Source organism: Stegodyphus dumicola, chromosome 10 (genome assembly GCF_044657685.1).
Source record: "Stegodyphus dumicola isolate Sdum_Otavi_A_Nest chromosome 10, ASM4465768v1".
Taxonomy (NCBI): Eukaryota; Metazoa; Arthropoda; class Arachnida; order Araneae; family Eresidae; genus Stegodyphus; species Stegodyphus dumicola.
In genome coordinates, this window is record NC_140777.1 from 116,698,132 (window position 1) to 116,719,411 (window position 21,280).

General features: G+C 31.4%; 1 protein-coding gene across 8 annotated transcripts in view; it reads left to right on the plus strand.

Annotated features, from left to right (window-relative positions):
• LOC118198052 (twitchin-like) overlaps positions 1–21,280 on the plus strand; it is a 480,648-nt gene that overhangs the window by 456,572 nt on the left and 2,796 nt on the right. For all 8 annotated transcript variants that reach the window (XM_085825414.1, XM_085825418.1, XM_085825417.1 and 5 more), the window contains 11 exons: positions 297–469; positions 2,323–2,510; positions 5,038–5,215; positions 5,332–5,617; positions 7,287–7,516; positions 8,928–9,070; positions 12,248–12,404; positions 14,843–14,962; positions 15,720–15,917; positions 17,121–17,234; positions 19,255–19,466. In XM_085825414.1, coding sequence (XP_085681540.1) covers positions 297–469; positions 2,323–2,510; positions 5,038–5,215; positions 5,332–5,617; positions 7,287–7,516; positions 8,928–9,070; positions 12,248–12,404; positions 14,843–14,962; positions 15,720–15,917; positions 17,121–17,234; positions 19,255–19,457 — 1,990 coding nt within the window. In that variant the 3' untranslated portion in view covers positions 19,458–19,466. The remainder of the gene's footprint in view (positions 1–296; positions 470–2,322; positions 2,511–5,037; positions 5,216–5,331; positions 5,618–7,286; positions 7,517–8,927; positions 9,071–12,247; positions 12,405–14,842; positions 14,963–15,719; positions 15,918–17,120; positions 17,235–19,254; positions 19,467–21,280) is intronic.

Here is a 21,280-nt window from a genome sequence, read left to right on the forward strand (position 1 = left end):
AATTATTTCCTTTATGATTTCATAAAAATGTTTCAAATCTATTAAATGATAAAGATATTTGTCCAAGCAAATTCAAAATACATTTTTACTTTTTTCCATTTTAACATATTATAATTAAAGCATTTATCAAAAATATATTTTAACGAATAATATTAAAAAATTAAGAGAGCAATTTACAGTATTACTGTACTTTTCTTTAAAAATTTTGAGTTTGAAATTTGTTTCGCTTTGCTTATACCTATACCTTTCCTGTTGCTTTGCCGTCTTACAACACATGATTGCATACAATTTTCCAGGTATCGTGATGGCTATGAGTTAAAACAGAGCGTTAAGTACATGAAGAGGTACCAAGATGACGATTATTATTTCGTTCTGAATAGATGTAAGACAGAGGATCGAGGAGAATACATTATAAGAGCGGAAAACAGTTACGGTTTCAGAGAAGAACCAGTTTTCCTCAATGTACAAGGTAAAATAAACTTTATTTTTGAAGTAACTACAATTAAATATTGAAGTTTTACCAAATGTATAAAACAGTTTGAAAACTTTATTTTTGTTACTTCACCTTATGCACTGTATAGAAGGTAAAAACCTGGGTAAAATATTAACATTAATAAAGCTTTCAGTATTGGTTGATTTGAATTTTAAAAGATCACACTTGTGAGGAAGGCTTAAAAACAGGAAAGTATGTGTAATTTAATTAATTTTTTTAATAAATTTACTCTAAATGCACAATTTTAAATGAAAAGACATTAATTTGACATTTTCATATGCATATATAATACGTGTATTATACATCCGTATCTGAATTGATCAATTTAAATATTTTTTAAACTGTTATATATTTTATAGGTTGTATTTTATTACCAATATTAAACTGTATGCAAATAATCTACTCGTATATTTACATTAAAATAATTACGGATAAGTTTTAATAAAGCAAATTTATTAGTGAAGTTAGATTAGTAAGAAGGAAGTCAAAATGAACACATTATTTTATTATAAATGAATATCTTTAATGCATTCTTATTTTTTAAAAGCATTTAACTGTATTGAGTATTAAAAGCACGTTTGACTTTAATGCATAATCCTTCGTCAAATGTCTGTTCTTTTAGCCTGAATTCCTACACTTGTTGCTTGTCTAAATCTATACCATTTGTGCATTTATTTCATAATCTGGCGCCTTCAGTCTGCATAGTATCATTGACATCATATATGTATGATAAATAGATAGATAATAGGTTGGTGTTGGTGTATTTAATTATGGCAAAGCACACGAGGGCTATCTGCCTAAGGGGAGGGATGCCTTTCGTGGAGGACTTTCTAAGGGAAACTGGCTCGTATACACGTTACACATGGGGAAAACCACGAAAACGCCCATGCAGCCAGCCCGTTCGCGGGATTCGAACCTCGGACTGAACTACCAGTGTTCAGCGACTTTACCGCTCGGCCGCTGGTGGGCAGATAGATAATAGAGAGATGTATGTACGTGTATGTACCGTATTTCCTCCCGTATGTTCAATTTTTATAGCCCAAAAATCGAGATAGGAAAATTGTGCGATTAATTTAATTTCCTACGCGGTTACGGTAAGAACATAATAAAAAGTAGTCGTTTTATAAACTACAGGTAACTAAAATACTATTTCTTTGAACGATACCTACATTCTAATAAGAATACATAATAATACAATGACAGTATCTAACAAGATTTCTTCATTTCTATTTCCCTGTAGCTTGAATCTCGTCCATTCTTACTGCTGTTTCTGCGCCTCCTTAGGCCTCAAATCACCAATAAATAATGAGAGAAGGTGAAAGTGGAACTGACACGGTGAAAACATAAATTGAATGGCAGTTCGTGTATGCTTTGCTGTGATGAGTCGGTTCTTGTGTTAGGTTGGCATAAAGTTGAACAGTTAGAAGGGAAATGTTCGGCGTTACGTTCGTAGGTAGTTTGCGTAAGTTTGTCTTTGTTAGTAAATGAAAGCCGCTACTACATGGACGAATCCATTTTAAAATGTAGGGGAGTTTATTCTCTGAATGCACTGAGAAAAGAGAAAATTACATGAATATTTAAAAAATTTTCAGAGCTTGAAGCTGAAAAATTAGGGGGGAAATACGTGACGAAATGCAGTATATACATTTTAAAATTTTTAATTGTTAATAATAGTCTTCTGAAACACTATAGAAGAAACTTCTAACGGAGAATGTTTAGAACTGCTGAAGTTGAGTGTTTATAGTTATGTAACGGCTAAGGGAGGATTTTATTCTTATTATTACAGCAGTGTTAGATTCAATAATTATCATATATTTCTTCTTTTACAGCAATACCACGAGACATCCCGCATGTACGCCTGGATGAACCCGTAAGGAAGCGTATGCCACAGCCTAAATTATGGGAAGAGCCCACAGATAGTGCCCCATGTTTCACATTCCAGCTCCGACCTCGAATAATGCAAACTGGATCTGTGTGCAAACTCCTTTGCTGCTTGAAAGGACGACCCACTCCCACGGTACGGTTATTTTAAATGTAGTCTCTGTCATTAGAATTAAATTTTTCTTTATAATTTACTCCCCTTCTTCTATATCGGTTGGCAGTTAACTAAACTTTATTTCAGCTTGAATTAAATAGTAGAATGAACTAAAACAAGATAAGATCTTATTCCAAATATTTAATAAAATACACTTAACTAAGCCTTTTTTGTATGAAGGTTTATTAAATTTTAAACCATTGAAGTTTATTATGTTTTAACTAAGATATTCATTAATAAAATAATATGGATAATACGTTCTTTCTGGAAGTGCAAACTCAGACTGAAATAGCATACTGCAATGTGTTAGAATGAAATAGAAGATGGGTATTCATCAAATTATGACTCATGATATATAAATCAAACATGACGATTGGTCCTAAATATTAGCTAATAATTTCACTATCTTTTTGAATAGCTGCATATATGAAGTTAAAATAATTGCGTTTAGTTGTTGCGGGCTTATTATGTAGGTTTAAAAAACATAAACTATTATTTATCCTTTAAATCTCACATACAATCAAGTGTTTGATATTCAAGCTTTTGTACTCTCCCCAACTTATACTAGAGACGTTCAATACGATTTTTAATTACGATATGACAGCATAAGACACCTGTTCTACAGGTCAGTACTGATCAGGGTTTGTACTGCCGAAATTATTTGAGATGAAAATCTCTGAGATCATAACATCAAACAGTTCTTACTGAATTTTTAACAAAGAAAGAGATAGTAAGCCTTTCATAGACAAGCAGCGTTGTTGAAACTACGTCGACGGCGAATGGGGAGGACCAATGCCAAATCGTAGTGTTTAAGACGCCGCTGACAAAATATGTTAGCAATCTAAAGACATGGGCACTATGAAATATTAGCCTATACGTATTGCTGTTCTTGCTACGGAATATGGATTCACTCTGGCACACAATTCAAGATTAATACTAGGTCTGTAGAGATCGTCTTGTATGGATTTTTATGAATGCTAAAAATTTGTTCTTAACGGTTCCTTAAAATATTGACCCCTGAAATAAAATGGACGAATAAAGTCATTTCGTGAAGCATTAGTCATAGTAAATGCTGACAAACAGGATTTTAAGGATCGTACCACACATTCAAAACATTTCGGAAGAATAACTGCTTTGCGCAATTGTTCTACTTTCTTATGACACAAAGCAGCCAGTCACTATGAATCACTTTGGTGTTACCACGTAAATGGTAAACTAGTTATCCCTCACAAATGATGGTTGATGATGGAGAATTCGATGGTGATAGCTGATTAGTTGTTGAAAACTTATAATTTTTTTGCAAAAAGAAGAAAAAAAATCATGCGTCTTACTTTCAATGGTGAAGCGAGTAGAAAAATAGTTTGAAACAGTTGTTCATCTGAAAGAAATAGATGTGTGGTAGCAGCTTTATGGCTATCTAGTGACTGGGATTAGACATCGATTAATTACTGAGATCTCAACTACGAAGACATTGGTCTAATTACAACAGATATAAAGGAAGGACCTGAACGTTAAGGAACTAACACTTACGCTCATTGCATGGATTTTTCACTTTTTCAAACATTCCTTTTATATAAATAACAGTTATTGATTACTGTGTTGGTAGCTAGTAAAAATGCTTTATAATGCGATCATATATTTTAAAGAATCAGTTAAGTAATATAAGGTCAATAATGCCATTATTCAACAGATTGGCTACACTGTTTTAAAGATTTCATCCACCCGTTATTAAATTAAATTTAAAAGAGAATACCTTCAACATTAATCAGCAACTATTTATTGATTACTCAGTAACGAAATACTTTTGTAATCAAAATGTTTTAAAAAATTAGTGTACATGAAATATATATTTGTCACGCTACCCGTATGCATACAGTACTATCTAAATGTTCAGTTCTTGATGTTCATATTGATTGAATTCTTAAATTCTCTTCTTCTAAATGTTTTGCAAGATATCATATATCTTTAGTCTCTTTGCACAAAATACGTACTTAATACACTGAAACATTACCAAAGACAGAAAGCACTGCAAACAACTGAAGATTTCAAGCTTCCTTCTTTTTGCCAAAATGCAATGAGGACAGGAAAGAAAATGTCCCGTGGATTCTATGCCCAGGGGCCCTTCCCTCCCAGCTGCGCCACTAAACGCACAAAGCCGTACACCGGCCGTTATCTCCATGGAGGTAAGAATAAATTTCACACCTCCATGATTATCTCTCGGGCAGTGTTGGCCTTGTCTCGGGCTATTCACTTACTACGCTGTCAAGTGGGGGGGGGGCAGGGGCGCTGCTGCATGCACATGAGCAAAAAACAGTACTGACACAGAAATACGAAACAGTTCTTTGTAACATAGTATTTTACTGCATTTTTTTTTCCTTATCAGTGAAGTAGAGAGTAAAACAGTTTCACGGGGGGGGACGGTTTGTAGCATAATTATTCCAAATCAAAACTATTAGCTGTTTTCATTGCCGATTGCATTAATTATTTGTTATCATTTTTGTTGTTTCAGGTGCAGTGGTTCAAAGACGGTAAGGAATTGAATAAGTATGACTATAATGTCAATCATGCAGATGGTGTCGTCACTCTCGAAATTGTCGGTTGCACTGTTGAAGACTCCGGAAAATACAGTTGTAAGGCATCCAATCCCCTCGGGGAAGATGAAACTTGGTGTCATGTGATAGTAGAAGGTAAGTTTAGATTTTAGAAATAATGCAAAGTTGTAAGACAAAAAGATTTTTCTATAAAGAGAGAATGTTTCCAAATTTTTTGTGGAATAAAAATAATTGTCGTTTTTTCTCAACAGATCGAAAGGGTCCACCAGTGAAAACACCTTCCATTGTCGCTCCTACACCTACAGGGACACCTATTCCTGGACAGACATCTTCTTACAGATCAACGTACTCTCCAATGAGAGATACGTACAGAGCTTCTTCTGTCAGTAGGACTGGCGGTTACAGTAGCAGCACCAACAAATATAGTTCTGACTATTCTAGCAAATACAGCTCTGATTATTCCAGTAAATACAGCACTGGTTATTCCTCCAGCAAGTATTCTTCCGATTACAAGTCATCATCGTCATATTCTTCTTCGTAAGTCCAAGTATTTTTATGTCGCATTTATTTTACAGAAATTTACTTGCCTTGGTATGGTCTATTGAGGAAATTTTTGCCATAAAGCAGTGGTTCTCAACTTTTTATTGCCCCATGTACACCTTTCACCATGTCTAGACAATTATTCCCTCTCTCCTTTCCCAAACTTGAAAAATACATATACATTTTTTTATATTAAGATTCTTTTCAATGTGTTTTATAATCTAAATAGAACTGCCGAGATGGGGTAGTGGTAAGGGAAGCTAAGTACCATGCTCAAGGATCCAGTTTCGAATCCCGCCGAAGTGATAGATTTTTGTAAAAGTATAGTGTCTGTGCGGCAGGTGTACACTCAAAATATAAAGCGGGCTGAAAGCCCTGTCGAGAGATTAGTGGTAGGGGAAAAGGGGTAGGAGACCCTCGGACTCGTTTGCCAAGCTCTTCTTCAAAACTGGGGAACAGTTAACGGATGTTATAATTAATGCACTAAAAGGGGGAAAAGTATTTTTTCCTTCAGAAAACGTTTTTTTTTTTTTCTTCCGCTTGGTTCAAACTGCGACACATTTTTTTAAAAAAAATATATAGAAAATTGCTCAATTAATATTTTTTTATCGTTTTTGTTTTAAAAGATGGCGTAAAAGAAGGCATGAAAATTTATATTATACACTGTGAAAATTTCAAAACTTTTTATAGAATACATTTTCATATGTTGAAAGTAAAATCATGAATGTTAAGTAGTCGAAAAAACTGGACGATTTTCTAAAATTCGCCAAAAATTAATTTTTTATACATTTAAAGTACAATTTTCATGCAAGTTTCAGTGAAAAATATTTTTCACTTTAATTCGATTTTAAAATTCTCCAAAAGTTCAATCTTCATACAAATTAAATTACAATTTGAATTACAATTTAAATTACAATTTTCGTACAAGTTTCAGTGAAAAGTCCCCCCTACTGTATTCGATGCTGAAAAACGCAAGATACTGAAATTTTCCGTTTATGCGTTAAAGATAGGTATGTACGAAAAACCGTTTAAGCATTAAATAAAAAAATCTAAATCGAGTTTTGAAAAAATAGCTTCCTGGCATTGCATCTCATAGACATGCAAAATTTGTGTGTATAAAATGTAAACTCAATAGCTTATCAGGAAGTAGGTTAAAAATGGGTAACAAAATTCTACTCACAGTGAAACACCATGTGTGAAGTAAATAAAAGCTTATAATTAAACAAGAAAAATATAGAAAATATTGATAAAGACCAAAACTGGAATATGAAAGGCCGACTGCATTCCGTCCCTACATGAAAGTATAAAATTCTGCTTGGTTTGGAACCTCTGCTGTAACGTGTGGGAGAATAAATTTATGCATGTCACTTAAACTTTTGAAAATGGCATTAATATCATTTTCCTTTTGAAGTTTCTACTTCTTCATTTCCCATGTTGTATAATTTTTAAAAGAATTTATTTAATATATTTAAATAATGGAAATAAAATGCATTGTTACAAATACAAATAAAATGTATTAGCTTTTAACTAGACTTTTTCAAATATTAAATTTTGCATATATATTTATTAAAGCTATTTTTATAAATGTATTCACAGTTTATAATTCTTTAAGTCAGGGGAATTTAGGCTAATTAATTTAACTAGAATTTTGTTTCTAATTCTTTAGACGACAAGCACAGTCATCGTCTTACAGTAGCTCATCAGCGACCAAGAAAAGTGATTACTTATCATCTAGCACGTACGGTTCCAGACTTTCTCCTTCTCCTGCACCCCGTGCCTCTCCATCTCGGTCCTCCCCGCCCAGTACGAAGAGAGTGCAAAAACCATACGGGAAAAAAACAACCACAGAAGGAGAAAGCCCTGTCAGATCGAGGACGTCGACTAGGGAGCTGGAGAGTACGTTATAACGTTTTACGAATTTTACTTTAGCAAAATAAGAATCTGAGAAAAAGTCAAAATTCGTAGAAGTGAACATGTTTCCATTGGTTCAAGTTTGAATACTTTGCTTCTAATTAATCTAATTCTATGTTCTATTTCTACCTATCTCTCTCTCCCTATATATATATATGTATATATTCTGCTAATTTTTGAAGAGGTCTTATTAAGATTTCTGTATATTTTTATATATTTATACACTTGATAAATAGTACTGGCATTTGATTTTTAGTGACAATATTACATCGACTGAAAACGATAAGTGTAGCTTCAGCTACCCTTTAATTTAAAGTTAACAACTTACCCTGATTTTATGTTGTCATAAGCAAGTTTTCGTTCAAGTAAATTCAAAATTTAATTTTAAAAAAGCGAAAAGTATACAATTTCAACTAAAATTTATCTACCTTGTGATTAAAATCTAAATGAAAATTCTAATATTGCACACGCTTACAGAAAAGTAACTGTTTAAAACTACTCAAGTGCGTACTCCAAACTCGGGAAAAATCTCTATTCACAGATTTCACTTCGGACATATAATTCCTTTTTAGGATTAATTTAATTAAATTTATCGTTAAGATTATTGACAAAAATGACAATTGACAAGTACCAATAATAACAACGATAATTACAGCTGTGAAAACAACGAAACAAGTATCATTTTGCTTTTTCGTTAGCTGCAAATTTACTTACTTTTGGAGTGGTTTAAAGTCTTGTATTAAAAAAAGAGATTAAAAAAAAAGGAGTAGGCTCAAGTACTTTAATTACTGGAAAAATAACGGAAACTTAACAATATTTATTTCTTCTGCCAAGTACTGTTATTTTTTCTCTTTACTTCTCTTTTCATCAACTTCTCCAGAGGACTTGTTGCTACATTTGGATTATATTTTAAGAGCCTCCATGCCGCAAGGACATCATATGCAAAAATCCATGCCTTCTCCAAAATTCCAGCCCGAGCCCAAGGCAGTAGCAGCCAAATTCCTTAACATTAATCCCATACGGCAGGTCTATGCACAAGCGCTTAAAAAAAGAATAATTTATTCTATAATTTAGAAAGTAAAGTGCATTTACCACGAGTGTATTAGTTCTCTTTATTTTTGAGCATCACTATTTATGGTTATCCACAAGAAAGCTGCATCTTAACTACCAAATGTAAGCCGTCCCCTGGTCACAGCCTTTTCGTTTAACAACCTCGAAATAAATAACAAAAATATATTGAGAAGCTTAGTATGAATATTCATGTAAAGATATATTATATTTTTTCCGCTCAGAATTATATAAAAAACATTAGTTGAAATTTATTGTTAGTTATACAGACTTTTCAGTCCTTAATCTGTTGGTTGAATAATTTAATTTTTACACAAAATTTTTACAGTTCCAGATGATACAACGATGACTGCTCCTGCTTTCAAAGAAGGTTTGACTGACCTCAAGATCAAAGATGGTGATCCTCTGACCCTGAAATGTGTTGTCACTGGTGATCCCGACCCCCAGATTGAATGGTTCAAAAATGATGAGGTAATGAATGGGTTCTTTTTTAAGATTTTAAATATATTTTAAGTGAAATATTTCGCAAAGAAAATTTGAAGAATACTGAGTATAGCATCGTCAATTAGTCGAGTAGTATCGAAGCTAAATATTCTTTTAATTACTTGCACGACAATAAAAATGTTTCACTGAGAGTTATTAACTGGTGATGGATTCTCACTGAAATAATCAGTAATAATTTTTAATAAATGATTTCGATCCATAAAAACTTTTTACAGGAGCATGCATAATGGTGGAAAGAATCCTTGCAACCGTTTTACAAGGGTTTTATTTCGACAATATTGTTGTAAAATATTTACTTTCATATTGTGTTCTTCAAAAATCACTCATTATGCAAATAATTTTATATGTATGATATAAAAATGTAATTTTTAACATTTAAAAAATTCTTCATAAAGATTAATAAGGAAACCTTAAAATTATTAACAAGAATGACGTGCATCTTTCTAATGTACGAGTAATACAGCAAAATGTTATGCTATTTAAGCATTTTTACTTTAGAATTTTTTATAATAGAAATATGTGATAAATAATAATAGAAATGCATAAATGTGTATATTGAATAGAACAGAAATATATGTTGAATTATATCAAACGTTACTATATGATAAAGTATTATAAATTTTCATAAAAGTAAGTATGACTGAATTATTGACAAGAATACCAAGCTTCTTTATAAATTAAATGTAGCAATATGATAAAACATTCAAACTATCTTATTCACCTTAGGTTTGTTTTCTAATGAAATATACGGTAGTCATGTCAGGTATTGTTATAAAAAAATTATGGTTTTTCATCGGACTTTTTTTAATGCCTTAACTCATCTAATAGTCTAATTCCTTTTAAATACTCCTCTTCACCTAATACTCCTTTGGTTTTCAGGTTTAACGGTTCTTTAGAATCTAATAATTTTTTCACTTTTCCGAAACAAATGTGAGTCGGACATTAAAAATGTATTGTTGTCATGAATAATTTAAATATATCTTTGATTAACTGAAAAATCATACGTTACTCAAATATAATATTCTCACAAATAATTCACTCCTCTTAGCAAATTATTTGAGAGACACTTATCTCATAGCCGCATTGACTCACGGAGTTGAATTACAGTATTGTAAACTTATAATTCAGGTTTTATACAATATGTATAAAAAGGGGAGGGGAGCATTTCTCGGAGAATGGCTATTTTTTATTTAAAACATTATTTTTATTTCTAAAATATACTTTCAACAAATTCATACTGCCTGAGTAAAGAAGCACGACAACTTTGAAAATAGACAAAAGTCAATTTTATGCAAGGCGCTGATTTCGGACGAAAGCACTTTATGCATTTCTAGGCAATTTCATACTGATCTCTTTCCTAAATTAAGAATTTGACAGGAGGTTTTATTCATTAAGGAAGAGATAAATGTTTCGTATGTTTTTAGGAAATATCATATTTTTAAATCTAATATAGTTAATCTAATATTAAATTTTGCTTGATTTTATAACAGCTGAATTCATTGAGATAATCAGATATATAGAACGTTATATAAAAATGATTACAGACATTCTGTTGTCGACTTCAGACATCTAATTACATTTATGAAATTTCTCAAAATAAGTTATAAAGATATAAAGGAAGTTATAAAGATAATTTCAGTATTCAAAATTGAAGGATTTTATAAAGATAAATTTAAATGTTTGTATGCTCACAATAAAATCCTTTAATTAACCAATAAAACGAATAAATGTTTTAATTAACCAGTATGAAAAACTTCGTACTTTTATATTCAAAACTCGCGATTATATTCAAAAACGATCTGACGGACTTGGATCAATCTTCAGTACCTATTAAGCAATAAAAGTTCTCTAGTTTTTCAGTCTTATTTAGGCAGCATCAACTAAAAATGTAATGGCCTTTGCTTGCATTTTTATAATTAGTATTTGCTTGCATTTTGTTAATTAGTGTAGACATATATAATTAATAATTAATATTTTGATCATTAGTATCATATTAATACTAACATATAATTATTAATGATAATTAGTAATACTATTACTATATTAATATAGTAATTATACAGCTATATTAATTATTAATGATAATTAGTAACATTTTTAAAATTTTGTTAATTATTATAAATATGATTAGTATTTGTTAATTAATACATTTCTATATTGGTTCAGTCAATTTCATTATTGAATTGTAACTAGACACATGGAACTTGACTTTTTAATAAACTATGTATGTTTCTTCGAATTTTGCACACGAAAATAGAACGTGTATATTTAACTTATTGAACTGTAACTAATATTTTACTGACTGAATTTTTTTGTTGTTTTTGTTTTGTAAACGCCATATTAAACGTTTAAAATTCATCTAATACTTCATTCATTGAAATTTTTTGTTCTGTAAAAGCCGTATTAAAATTTCTATTTTATATTTACTGAGTTTTGCCAAAGTAATATTAAAACTGCTTTAAAAAAATCCTATGTTTGAGGACTTTTTTCGGCCCGTCAGCGGCCGAGCGGTAAAGTCGCTGAACGCTGGTAGCTCGGTCGGCATGATAGAGTCGCTGCATGGGCGCCTTCGTAGCCCTCCCCAATATACACGTACATACGAGGCCGGTTTCTCCTCAAAAGTCCTTCACGAAGGCATCCCTTTCCTAGGGCAGATGGCGTTCAACTGCTTTGCCATTATCGAAACCGAACTTTTTAATCAAAATTACATGCCTAAAATCAGTGTTTTTAACAAATTAAAGCGTACCGTAGTTTGATCATATGCGTATATAATTAATGTGTTTAATATTATTACGATTTTTTGTTATGGGAAGTTATCTTTTCCTAGAAGCTTAAAATTTGTTCATGAGCAATATCACTAAAAGAAACATTTAATTACACAAATAACTTTAAAATCTTTAATTAATTCTTTGCATTTAATGGCATTATCATTATGTTGATCTTTGTAGCTTTATATTTCCACAAATGAGTTAACATATATCCTCCAGAGTTAATATAATTTATAGACTATAAATCAGTAGATAAATAATAAATCTAAATAAATCTAACATTCATTTTTGTCTAATTTGAAATGTAATATTGGCTTGTTTTTCTTCATATCAGACACGTTTTCAAAACTAAATAAATCTTCTTTTACATTTGCAGCAACTCCATTCGTCAGACATCATTGACTTGAAATATAAAAACAAAGTAGCGACTCTAAGCATTGGTGAAGTGTTTCCAGAAGATGAAGGTGTTTATGTCTGCAAAGCGACCAATTCGTTAGGCTCTGTTTCCACCACTGGAAAATTAACTATTCTTCGTAAGTTAGCTTTCTGCGACTTTATGTGATGCTTTTCGAATGAAACATTTTAGAAATGAAATTTCCCTATTTCAGCTGATAGATTTTCTACTCAACAATTAACTGACAATTTTAATTCGAAATCAGTTATGAGTAATCAAAAATATTAATTTACGTACTAATTATGATAATCTATAACAGTTTATAGTTCATTGTGAACAATTTTTAATCTCGTTTCATGTACCGTATTTGAAATTTAAGGTAATTTTTTCCAACCTTATTTTGATTGTAACTTAATGTTATACGCATTCTAAATAAAAAGAAATTAAATATGAGAAAATAATGAATTTTAAAAAGAAAATAATCCTAAGTACCCGATGTATCTAAAATTGAATATGATAATCATATCACATGAAAATTAATAAAATTTGGTTTTAAAATGAAAGCTTAAAAACTATATATAAATATGAAAAAATTATAAATGCTACACCAAATCTCATTGCAAATAATTTTAAATACTTAGGAAATATTAAGTTACGTACTAATCATGATAATCTATAACAGTTTATGATTCACTGTGAACAATTTTTAATCTCGTTTCATGTACCATATTTGAAATTTAAACTTTATTGTAAAGTAAAAATTGCTTATTTATTGTAATTCTAAAACAGGGGAAAGAGTTTAACGTTTTAGTTGTTTCAATTTAGTTTAGAATTGTTTTTTTAACCAACTGGTCATCTCAAAATAAAAATTTTAGTTGAGCACAGTTATGATGAATAATCAACTATTATTAGCTATTACAAGAAGCAAATATACATAATTTTCCACTTTGCAATAAGAATACGTATTAATACTAATATTACAATATATGACAGATATTGAACTGATATCTGACGGTAACGGACCCGATAAAGCATGATGTATCTGGCTCAGTTTTCTTGTAAATCCCGAGGTACCTTTATAAATGAGTTTTGACTGCAGTTTCTAAGAGATATCAGGGGAACGAAGGAGAAGGAAAGCGAACAAAAGACCCGGAATTCGAAAGATCGAAAATATCAGTAGTCAATATGACTACAATAAGCTGAATATAAATAATAAAAGTAAGGTAAAGTCGCTTCTTTGGAAAGGTTCATTAGTGTGCAAGTACCTGCCACATCCGGATATCTTACTGAAGAATCCGCACAGAATATGTTTCAAATAATAAACGGAAGGGGAAATAAATGGATGAAATGATAATACTAATTGTGTGCATTGAATAAAAATAAAAACTAACAAGAGAATAATAAAATTTACCAATAAACTAGCTCTCAGAAGAGAAAACTATTCACAGTAGAGGATGGAGAAAATTATGCGAATATTTTTTTAATTTTCAGAACCTAGCGCTAAAAAGCTAGGGCGGAATACCCGAGGATATATTGTATATCAAAATACCTCTACCAAAAAGGCCCACCAGCGGCCGAGCGGTAAAGTCGCTGAACACTGGTAGTTCGGTCCGAGGTTCGAATCCCGCGAACGGGCTGGCTGCATGGGCGTTTTCGTGGTTTTCCCCGTGTGTAACGTGTATACGAGCCAGTTTCCCTTAGAAAGTCCTCCACGAAAGGCATCCCTCCCCTTAGGCAGATAGCCCTCGTGTGCTTTGCCATAATTAAATACACCACCTCTACCAAAAAGAAGAAACCTATGTGTCGAAACATATCTGTTATAACTTTTGTCGTGATTTTATCTTTAATTACCACGATAAATAAGGTTTTCTAGAGCAAACTTATATGAAGAACATTTTAGTTGTTATTTAGCTATCAGCTACAAGCTGCTACAAATATTTGAGCTGACACTTATGGGAAGGACTAGCATGAATGATTAAGAATTAAATCTATCTAATAAGTGTGGAATGTTTGGTATTTCGCGAACGATTATCTTTGACGTATAGGTAAAATTCTGAATAGTTGAATTAATTAATTATTTTTTAATGTTCCGCTGTTCTGTGCTCATGGAGATAATGAATACATAAAGAATGAATCGTAGTAATTTTTTAACTTTCTAAAAAAGCAAATTTGTTCAAACTGTAAAGGTATTTCAAGCCATTTAAGATTAGGATTTATGTGTATTCAAAACGTAGTATTTTTCCTCTTTTTCATAAAGCTATTTGCGAAACTAATACATTATAATGTATACCATCTTACGTCTAATTTAATAATTAAATATTTAATTTATCTTGGCTATTTCCTCTTTTTAGTAATCCAGTTATGTTTTAAAATTTCTTTTTGATATTACAAATATTCCATGCAAAAATATCTTTTAAAATTCTTAAGCTGATACATTAGACGCCAGTTTAGTACATGTATCTTACATTACAGAATATATAAAAAATTGCTACAAAATTTTATGAAGAAAATCAGACAGTTAAATACGTAAAATTCAAAAGTATTCAAATTTTTATAAAATGTGAATATTTTTTCCAGCTATGGAAAAGAAAAAACCTGCCAAGGGTGGAGCTGGCAAACCTCCAAGGATCACAAAGCACGTGTCTAGCGTCATTGTCAAAGATGGTGATCCAACAACACTTTCATGCACTGTAAAATGTAAGTCAATCAGTGTTATTTTTTTTTTTTAGTTAAATCTTAACATTGTTTACAATGTAAGTAAATTTGTATAAATAAGCTACTACATGTACCAAACATATTAAATCAGAAATCTACATCGTTTGTCAAAGTTCTTTCTTCAACTTAGATTTAATTAAAGTGGACTTAAACTACCCTTTTTTTTTTTTTTTTTTTTTTTTTTTTGGTAGAAATTCTTTTTCTACCGGTTTCACACGCAGGGATTTTTTTGAGAAAAATAAACTGAAGAATTATTATTATTAAACTGTGAAAGGAAAAACACTTTTAAAGTCCAGGAATGAAGTCATCCTGTTTTTCTCCATGTAGTCCTCGAGCAAATGGCTGCAAGATTAACCAACCACCAGTGCAGGAAAAGAATGCTAAATTACTCAAATTTAAACTTACTTTTTCAATATTTTGGGTGATAAGAATGATATATATATAATATAAGTAATAAGAAACAAATTTTCTTCAAACAAGTTGTAATGAACCTACACTTAACCGCTGTTAAAATATTCTCAAGTATTATGTTAGTTTACACACTCAACAATAGATGGCACTACTAGTGCTTAAAATTGTAGTGTAGTAACGGTTATTTATAAGGCAACGACTGTTCATTGCTAGTATTTCTGTTACTCACAATTCTATTAAAAATAATGAGAAAAAAAATCTCATATTTTTGTGTGTCTTTTTAAGTAATATGAACAAAAATTAAGAAACTTCTCTTTTTATTTATTAGGTGAATCTCCGTTCGATGTTGTATGGCTCCACAACGATAAAGAAATCAAAAATAGCAAAGATTTTGTATATCAAACAGAGGGCAATGATTACAAATTAGTGATACCTGAAATATTCCCTGAAGATGCAGGAATATATACCTGCGAGGTGTTTAATGACGCTGGAGAAGCTTTCAGCAGTTGTACTCTAGTCGTTTTAGGTTGGTTTATCATTTTTCATTTTAGTACTGAACTGTCAAATTTTTGTATTTACTTTCGTTACTTTACTTTTCACAATTTCAACCGAATGAAAATTTAAATTTCTTTAATAAATTTTGTTTCATGAATTAAGTATTTTTCATATTAGTCAAAGCATATATTTAAACTATCAAAAAATTCACCAACAGCTCTGATTTTAATATGAATAAATTTTGCCAATTTCTGAAGAAGTTTGTGATTAGGTATTGATTCTTGAAGCCAAATTTCGTATGGTAATGAATGAAATGAATAACCATATATTCTAAAATTTCATTCGTCGAAATATACCCTGAAGTGAATATATTTTATACCAAAATTTCAGTGTATTTTCGAATTAATCATGTTTTATATAAAAAAATTAAAATATATATTTAATATTAGATAAATTAATCCGATAAACTATCCCTAATAAAGTGAGTTTCAAAATATCTGTGTTAAAAATTTTGAAAACAGGGCCATACCGAGGGGCTTGCGGGGGGCAGACTGCCCTGGGCCTTTGTTAATGGGAAGGCCTCCTAAGGACCTTAAATGTTAAGGTATAAGTACCCATATGTAGGAACATAAAAAAGGATGAAGCTAAAAAGTGGTGTGTATTGAAAATGTTAGAGTTTACTCAGGAAATGGACATCAAGAATTAATCATTAACTTATATTTAGCACTTGCAAAAGGCTTTAGAAAATTGATTAAAAGCTATCTTCGATCAACAGTGAGCCAAGTAAGACCTAATGGTTTGGCAATTTTTTCCATTCAAAATACAATAGCTGAAAGCATTAATTTTGAAGAAACAATAAAAAATTTTGCAGATGTCAAGACTCGCAAAAAAAAAAAAAAAAAAAAAAAAATATAGTTGTTTTTTATTGACAGCAAAGTTAAAGACACTTTCTTAAATCATCAAAAATGACGGATTAATAAGCTTTTCTGTCTCTATCTTAAGATTTGTTTGTTTTCTAAATCCTTTTAACTTTTTAATTTTAATTAAATGTAAGTTAATTATATATTTATATTGGCATTTTCTATGGTGGTCATTCCAATAAAGAGGGTTCCAGGGAGATTTTCGCCCCGGGCCTTGGTAGCTGTAGGTCTGCCTCTGTATGTAATTTATTTCAATGTAAAATGTTCATTTGCCATTAAAAGCAAAATTCATGTACTGTTTTATTTCCCTCTAGTTCCTAATGAACCTCTTAAAGGACCAGGATTCAAGAAATTCCCTGAATCTCAAACAGTTCACGAAAATCAGCCAGTAACTTTCTCAGCTGAATTAGAGAAGGATGCAGATAAAGGTTACTATTATTCTTAAACTAATCATTAATCTAATTATTATCATTAATTTAAGAATTTTTAATCGCTTCTTTTATGAATGGATACCTAAAACTTGTCAACTGTACTGATTTAAATGTTCGAATATTTCAATTAGTCTGAATAATTAAAAAGTATTTATATATTCAATCAAGCCAAAAAATATAATATTCATACCTTATAAAAAGCCGATTTTGTTAATTTAGTTATTATTATTTACGTTTTTTATTGTCTATATTTAATTCATTCACTAAGAATCTTATGAGGAGTGTATTAAACTAACAAAGAGTTATATATATTAAAATATACAATGTGTAATTTAAAAAAGATGTGAATATTTGGGAGGTTAATTTATTACATAGTTAATACTGTAACTAATAGATGGCAGCTCTAGAAAGTAGATCGCCGGTTAAGTTTTTACCTCGGTTTGCTCTATTTAACTTTAATGCAAAGCCGATTTTATTTATTTATTTATTATTACTTATGTTCTTTTTAGTGTATATACTCAGTTCTTTCATTACGAATTTTATATCTTATGATGATAGGGTATAATTTAACTGATAGAGAGAATTATATATTAAAAAATACAATATGCAATTTTAGAAAAAGTAATCAATAGCTGGAAGGAATAGTTTGTTATATAGTTAACAAATGTAACTCATAGATGGCAGCCCCCTTCTACTAGGGAGTATTGCAGTTTAAGTTATCACCTCACTTCGCTGTTTTTAATTTTAATGCATAAAACTATCTGCAAAATGATCCAAGATTGTCTTATACCACTCTGATAGAGGGGAAGTGTAATTCATATTAAAAAAGCTAATAAGAAACTATAAGATTACTTGAATGAGTATCCGTCTTGTTTCTTTTCTTTAAAATAAGTAAAATAAAATAAACTGCAAAAGTTTTAATCCTACTAAAAAGCTTTGAAAAACGATTTAGTATTTTTTTTTCTTTAATAAAATAAAATAAACTGCAAATGTTTCAATCTGTAAAATTTATTATTTTTTAATGAAGGAAAACAACATCATTACTCAACACATTTCTTGTTATCAGAAGTATAATCTATGGTCTGTAATTTATGTGAATGGACAATATTAAATGCAACAAATAATTGAAATAATGAGGCAAATTTAAAAATTTAACTCGTAATTTGCGGCCAAACGTTGTGTGAAATTTCAATTCATTCATAAAAGAATGCTATTAAAGAACACCTTGTTAAAAAAAAGGTATTATCCTCAAATTACTATTAATTGTAAAGTAGATGTATATAAAAATATGCCGAAGCATTAAAAAGAATTAGTATCAGTGAACTAAATTAAGAGATAATAAAATTAATAGCTCAGTATCTGAAAAGTAAGTAGAAACAGTCTCATTTACTTCAACATTTCACAGCAGTATAGGTTTTTTAGCAGTGCTTCTCAACCATTTTTACCCTATGCATCCATTTCAACACTACCTTAACAGCTTTATGGAACGCTGGTCAAACTACTGTGATGAGACGATAACCACTCACAGAAATGACATGGATGGATTAGAATGGAATTAGCGTAAATGGATTAGCACGAATCCCTTATGATCCTGTGGTCCCCCGGGCAAGAGCCCAGCGGGCCTATTCGTTAAAGCGCCCTTGTCTTTCACTACTGTTAGCCGATCATCTTCCTTTCCTTTACAAAACTTTAAAAATACGTATATATTTATTTAAATTTAGATTGTTTTTAATGTCTTCTATAAATTAAACGAAAAAGTATATAAATTTTAATAAATACGAAAACTTGACCCAAAGTAGCTTTCTATATTCATAAACTAACACTAAATACTTAACAGCTAAATGAAAAATTGATCGCATCCCCCCCGACGCTATTAAATTTCCCTTGGTTGAGAATCGCTTTTATAAGAGATCTCAGTAGTTATAATGGAAATAATATGCTTTGGTAAAAGTATCTTCGATATTTGCTATAATCAAATGAGAATTTCATGTTTTCTCAAGTAATATGTGGATTTCAGTGAACTGGACAAAGGATGGCAAAGTACTGGACGAGAAGAGCACGCACCACAAAATTACAAAATCTGGCAAAGTATGCTCCTTGACCATTGAGAAATGTGCTGCCACCGACGTTGGGCAATATAGCATCCGAGCACTCAGCTCTTCACTGGGAGACAGCATTGCGACATTCTCGCTCAATGTCCTCACGGAGGGGGATCTGTGATTCAGAGCGGTAAGTACTTCTAATTTTGACTATCTGGGGCAATTCATTGAAGACCCTTAAACTGCAAGTTTCTTCGTTGAGGTATCTAATCTAAAAAATCCTTATACAAAAAAAAAAAAAAAAAAAAAAAAAAAAAAAAAAAGGTGCTTGTTACTCATTTCTATCATTAGCATTTTTCTGGAAAGAAAATTACAGAATTCAATTCTGGATTCTTCATGGTTTTGTTTCTCAGTTAAGGAAATGACGGTGATCATAAATTTAGAGGTGTGGTGACGATAAGTTTGCGGGCAGTGATGAAAAAGATGAGAGACAGTTCGTGATTTATTTTAATATATGTATTGCCGGCAATGTATGAAACGTCGGCATTTTATAGAATACCTGGCGTTTTTAGGCAAAATATGACATATGAGAGTTATTATATACTTTTCACCTAGGCTTCCTGCAGAATGACAAATGCTAGTTAGGCAAAGTATGTAAAAGGTCGTGATAAGGTTATTATTTAAAAGACGTGCATTCCTCAGAAATACAAATTTTATTTTGAAAAAATATTCAAGAAGTGCCATTGAAAAACTTTTTTAAAATACGTAAAGAAAAATTAAAGTTGTGAAAAACAAAATTTATGCCTTTCTTACTAAAGAAAACAATCTCTGAAATGTATGTAGTTATGGAATGAATGTATTAAAATGTACGTATTATGTAAACATTATGTATGAATGTATTAAATATATGAATATTCGAAATGAATCGAAGATGTGCTTGTATTTCGTACTTTTCCGGTTGACAATTGGCATTCTATAGGATGCCTAAGAAATGTATGAAATATTAATCGTTTTATACATTGCCGGTCGGTTTTCGCCGTTTTATAAAACACTTAGATATTCTGCAGAATTCTGGCTTTCATACGCTGCCGATAACATATGCAGGGTGTACCGTAAATGTTACGACAAACTTCTAGGGAAACTTAGGGCTCATCATAAGGATTAAGAATTGCATAGGACCCCATGTCCAGAAACATCACTGTACGCCGCCAGGGGGGTCTGCAGGAGAGTTCTAGTGGAAAATGAGTATTGCCTCATTCGAGCGGTAGGCACTATACGAAGAGCATGGAACGCTATGCGAACGAAGAGCTTGTGAACATGTGGTTCCAACATAATGGAGCGTCTGCTCATTTTGGACAGGAAGTTCGTAGCCATTTGAACAGATCATTACCGCATCGATGGATTGGGCATGGTGGACCGGTTCCCTGGCCTTCACGCTGAGCGGATTTATTGAGCCTTGATTTCTTTTTGTGGGGCACCATCAAGAGTATCGTGTATCACGATACTGAAATGGATCTCGTGGCAAGACTCGCCTAAAGAATCTCTAAGGATTTCCTTAGATCCTTAGAGATTCTTTGACTCGCCTGCGCAGCTGCTACAATCAAAGAAACTCTCCGTGTGTTTGAACATGTTCGGCAATCAGTGGTCCGCCGACGTTAGGCATGTTTGGCGTCTGATGGTGAAAACTTCGAGCATCTGTTGTAACATCCAAGCTGTCGAAACACCATTTGTATTCATGTCCAATAAATGTTTAAAATTAATCACTCTCTTGTTTCCTTTCCCATCTTCTACCTCTGCTACCACTTACCCCTGACATTTCCGGGTATAGGATCCTATGCAATTCTTAATCCTTATGATGTGCCCTACCTCCCCTAGAAGTTTGTCGCAACATTTATGGTACACCTTGTATATACTGTATTTACTCGCGAATCCCCTTTTCTTACTAATTGCGTAGCTTGAAAATCGTAAGAGGAAATATGCAGGATATATGTTAGTATTTTTGAA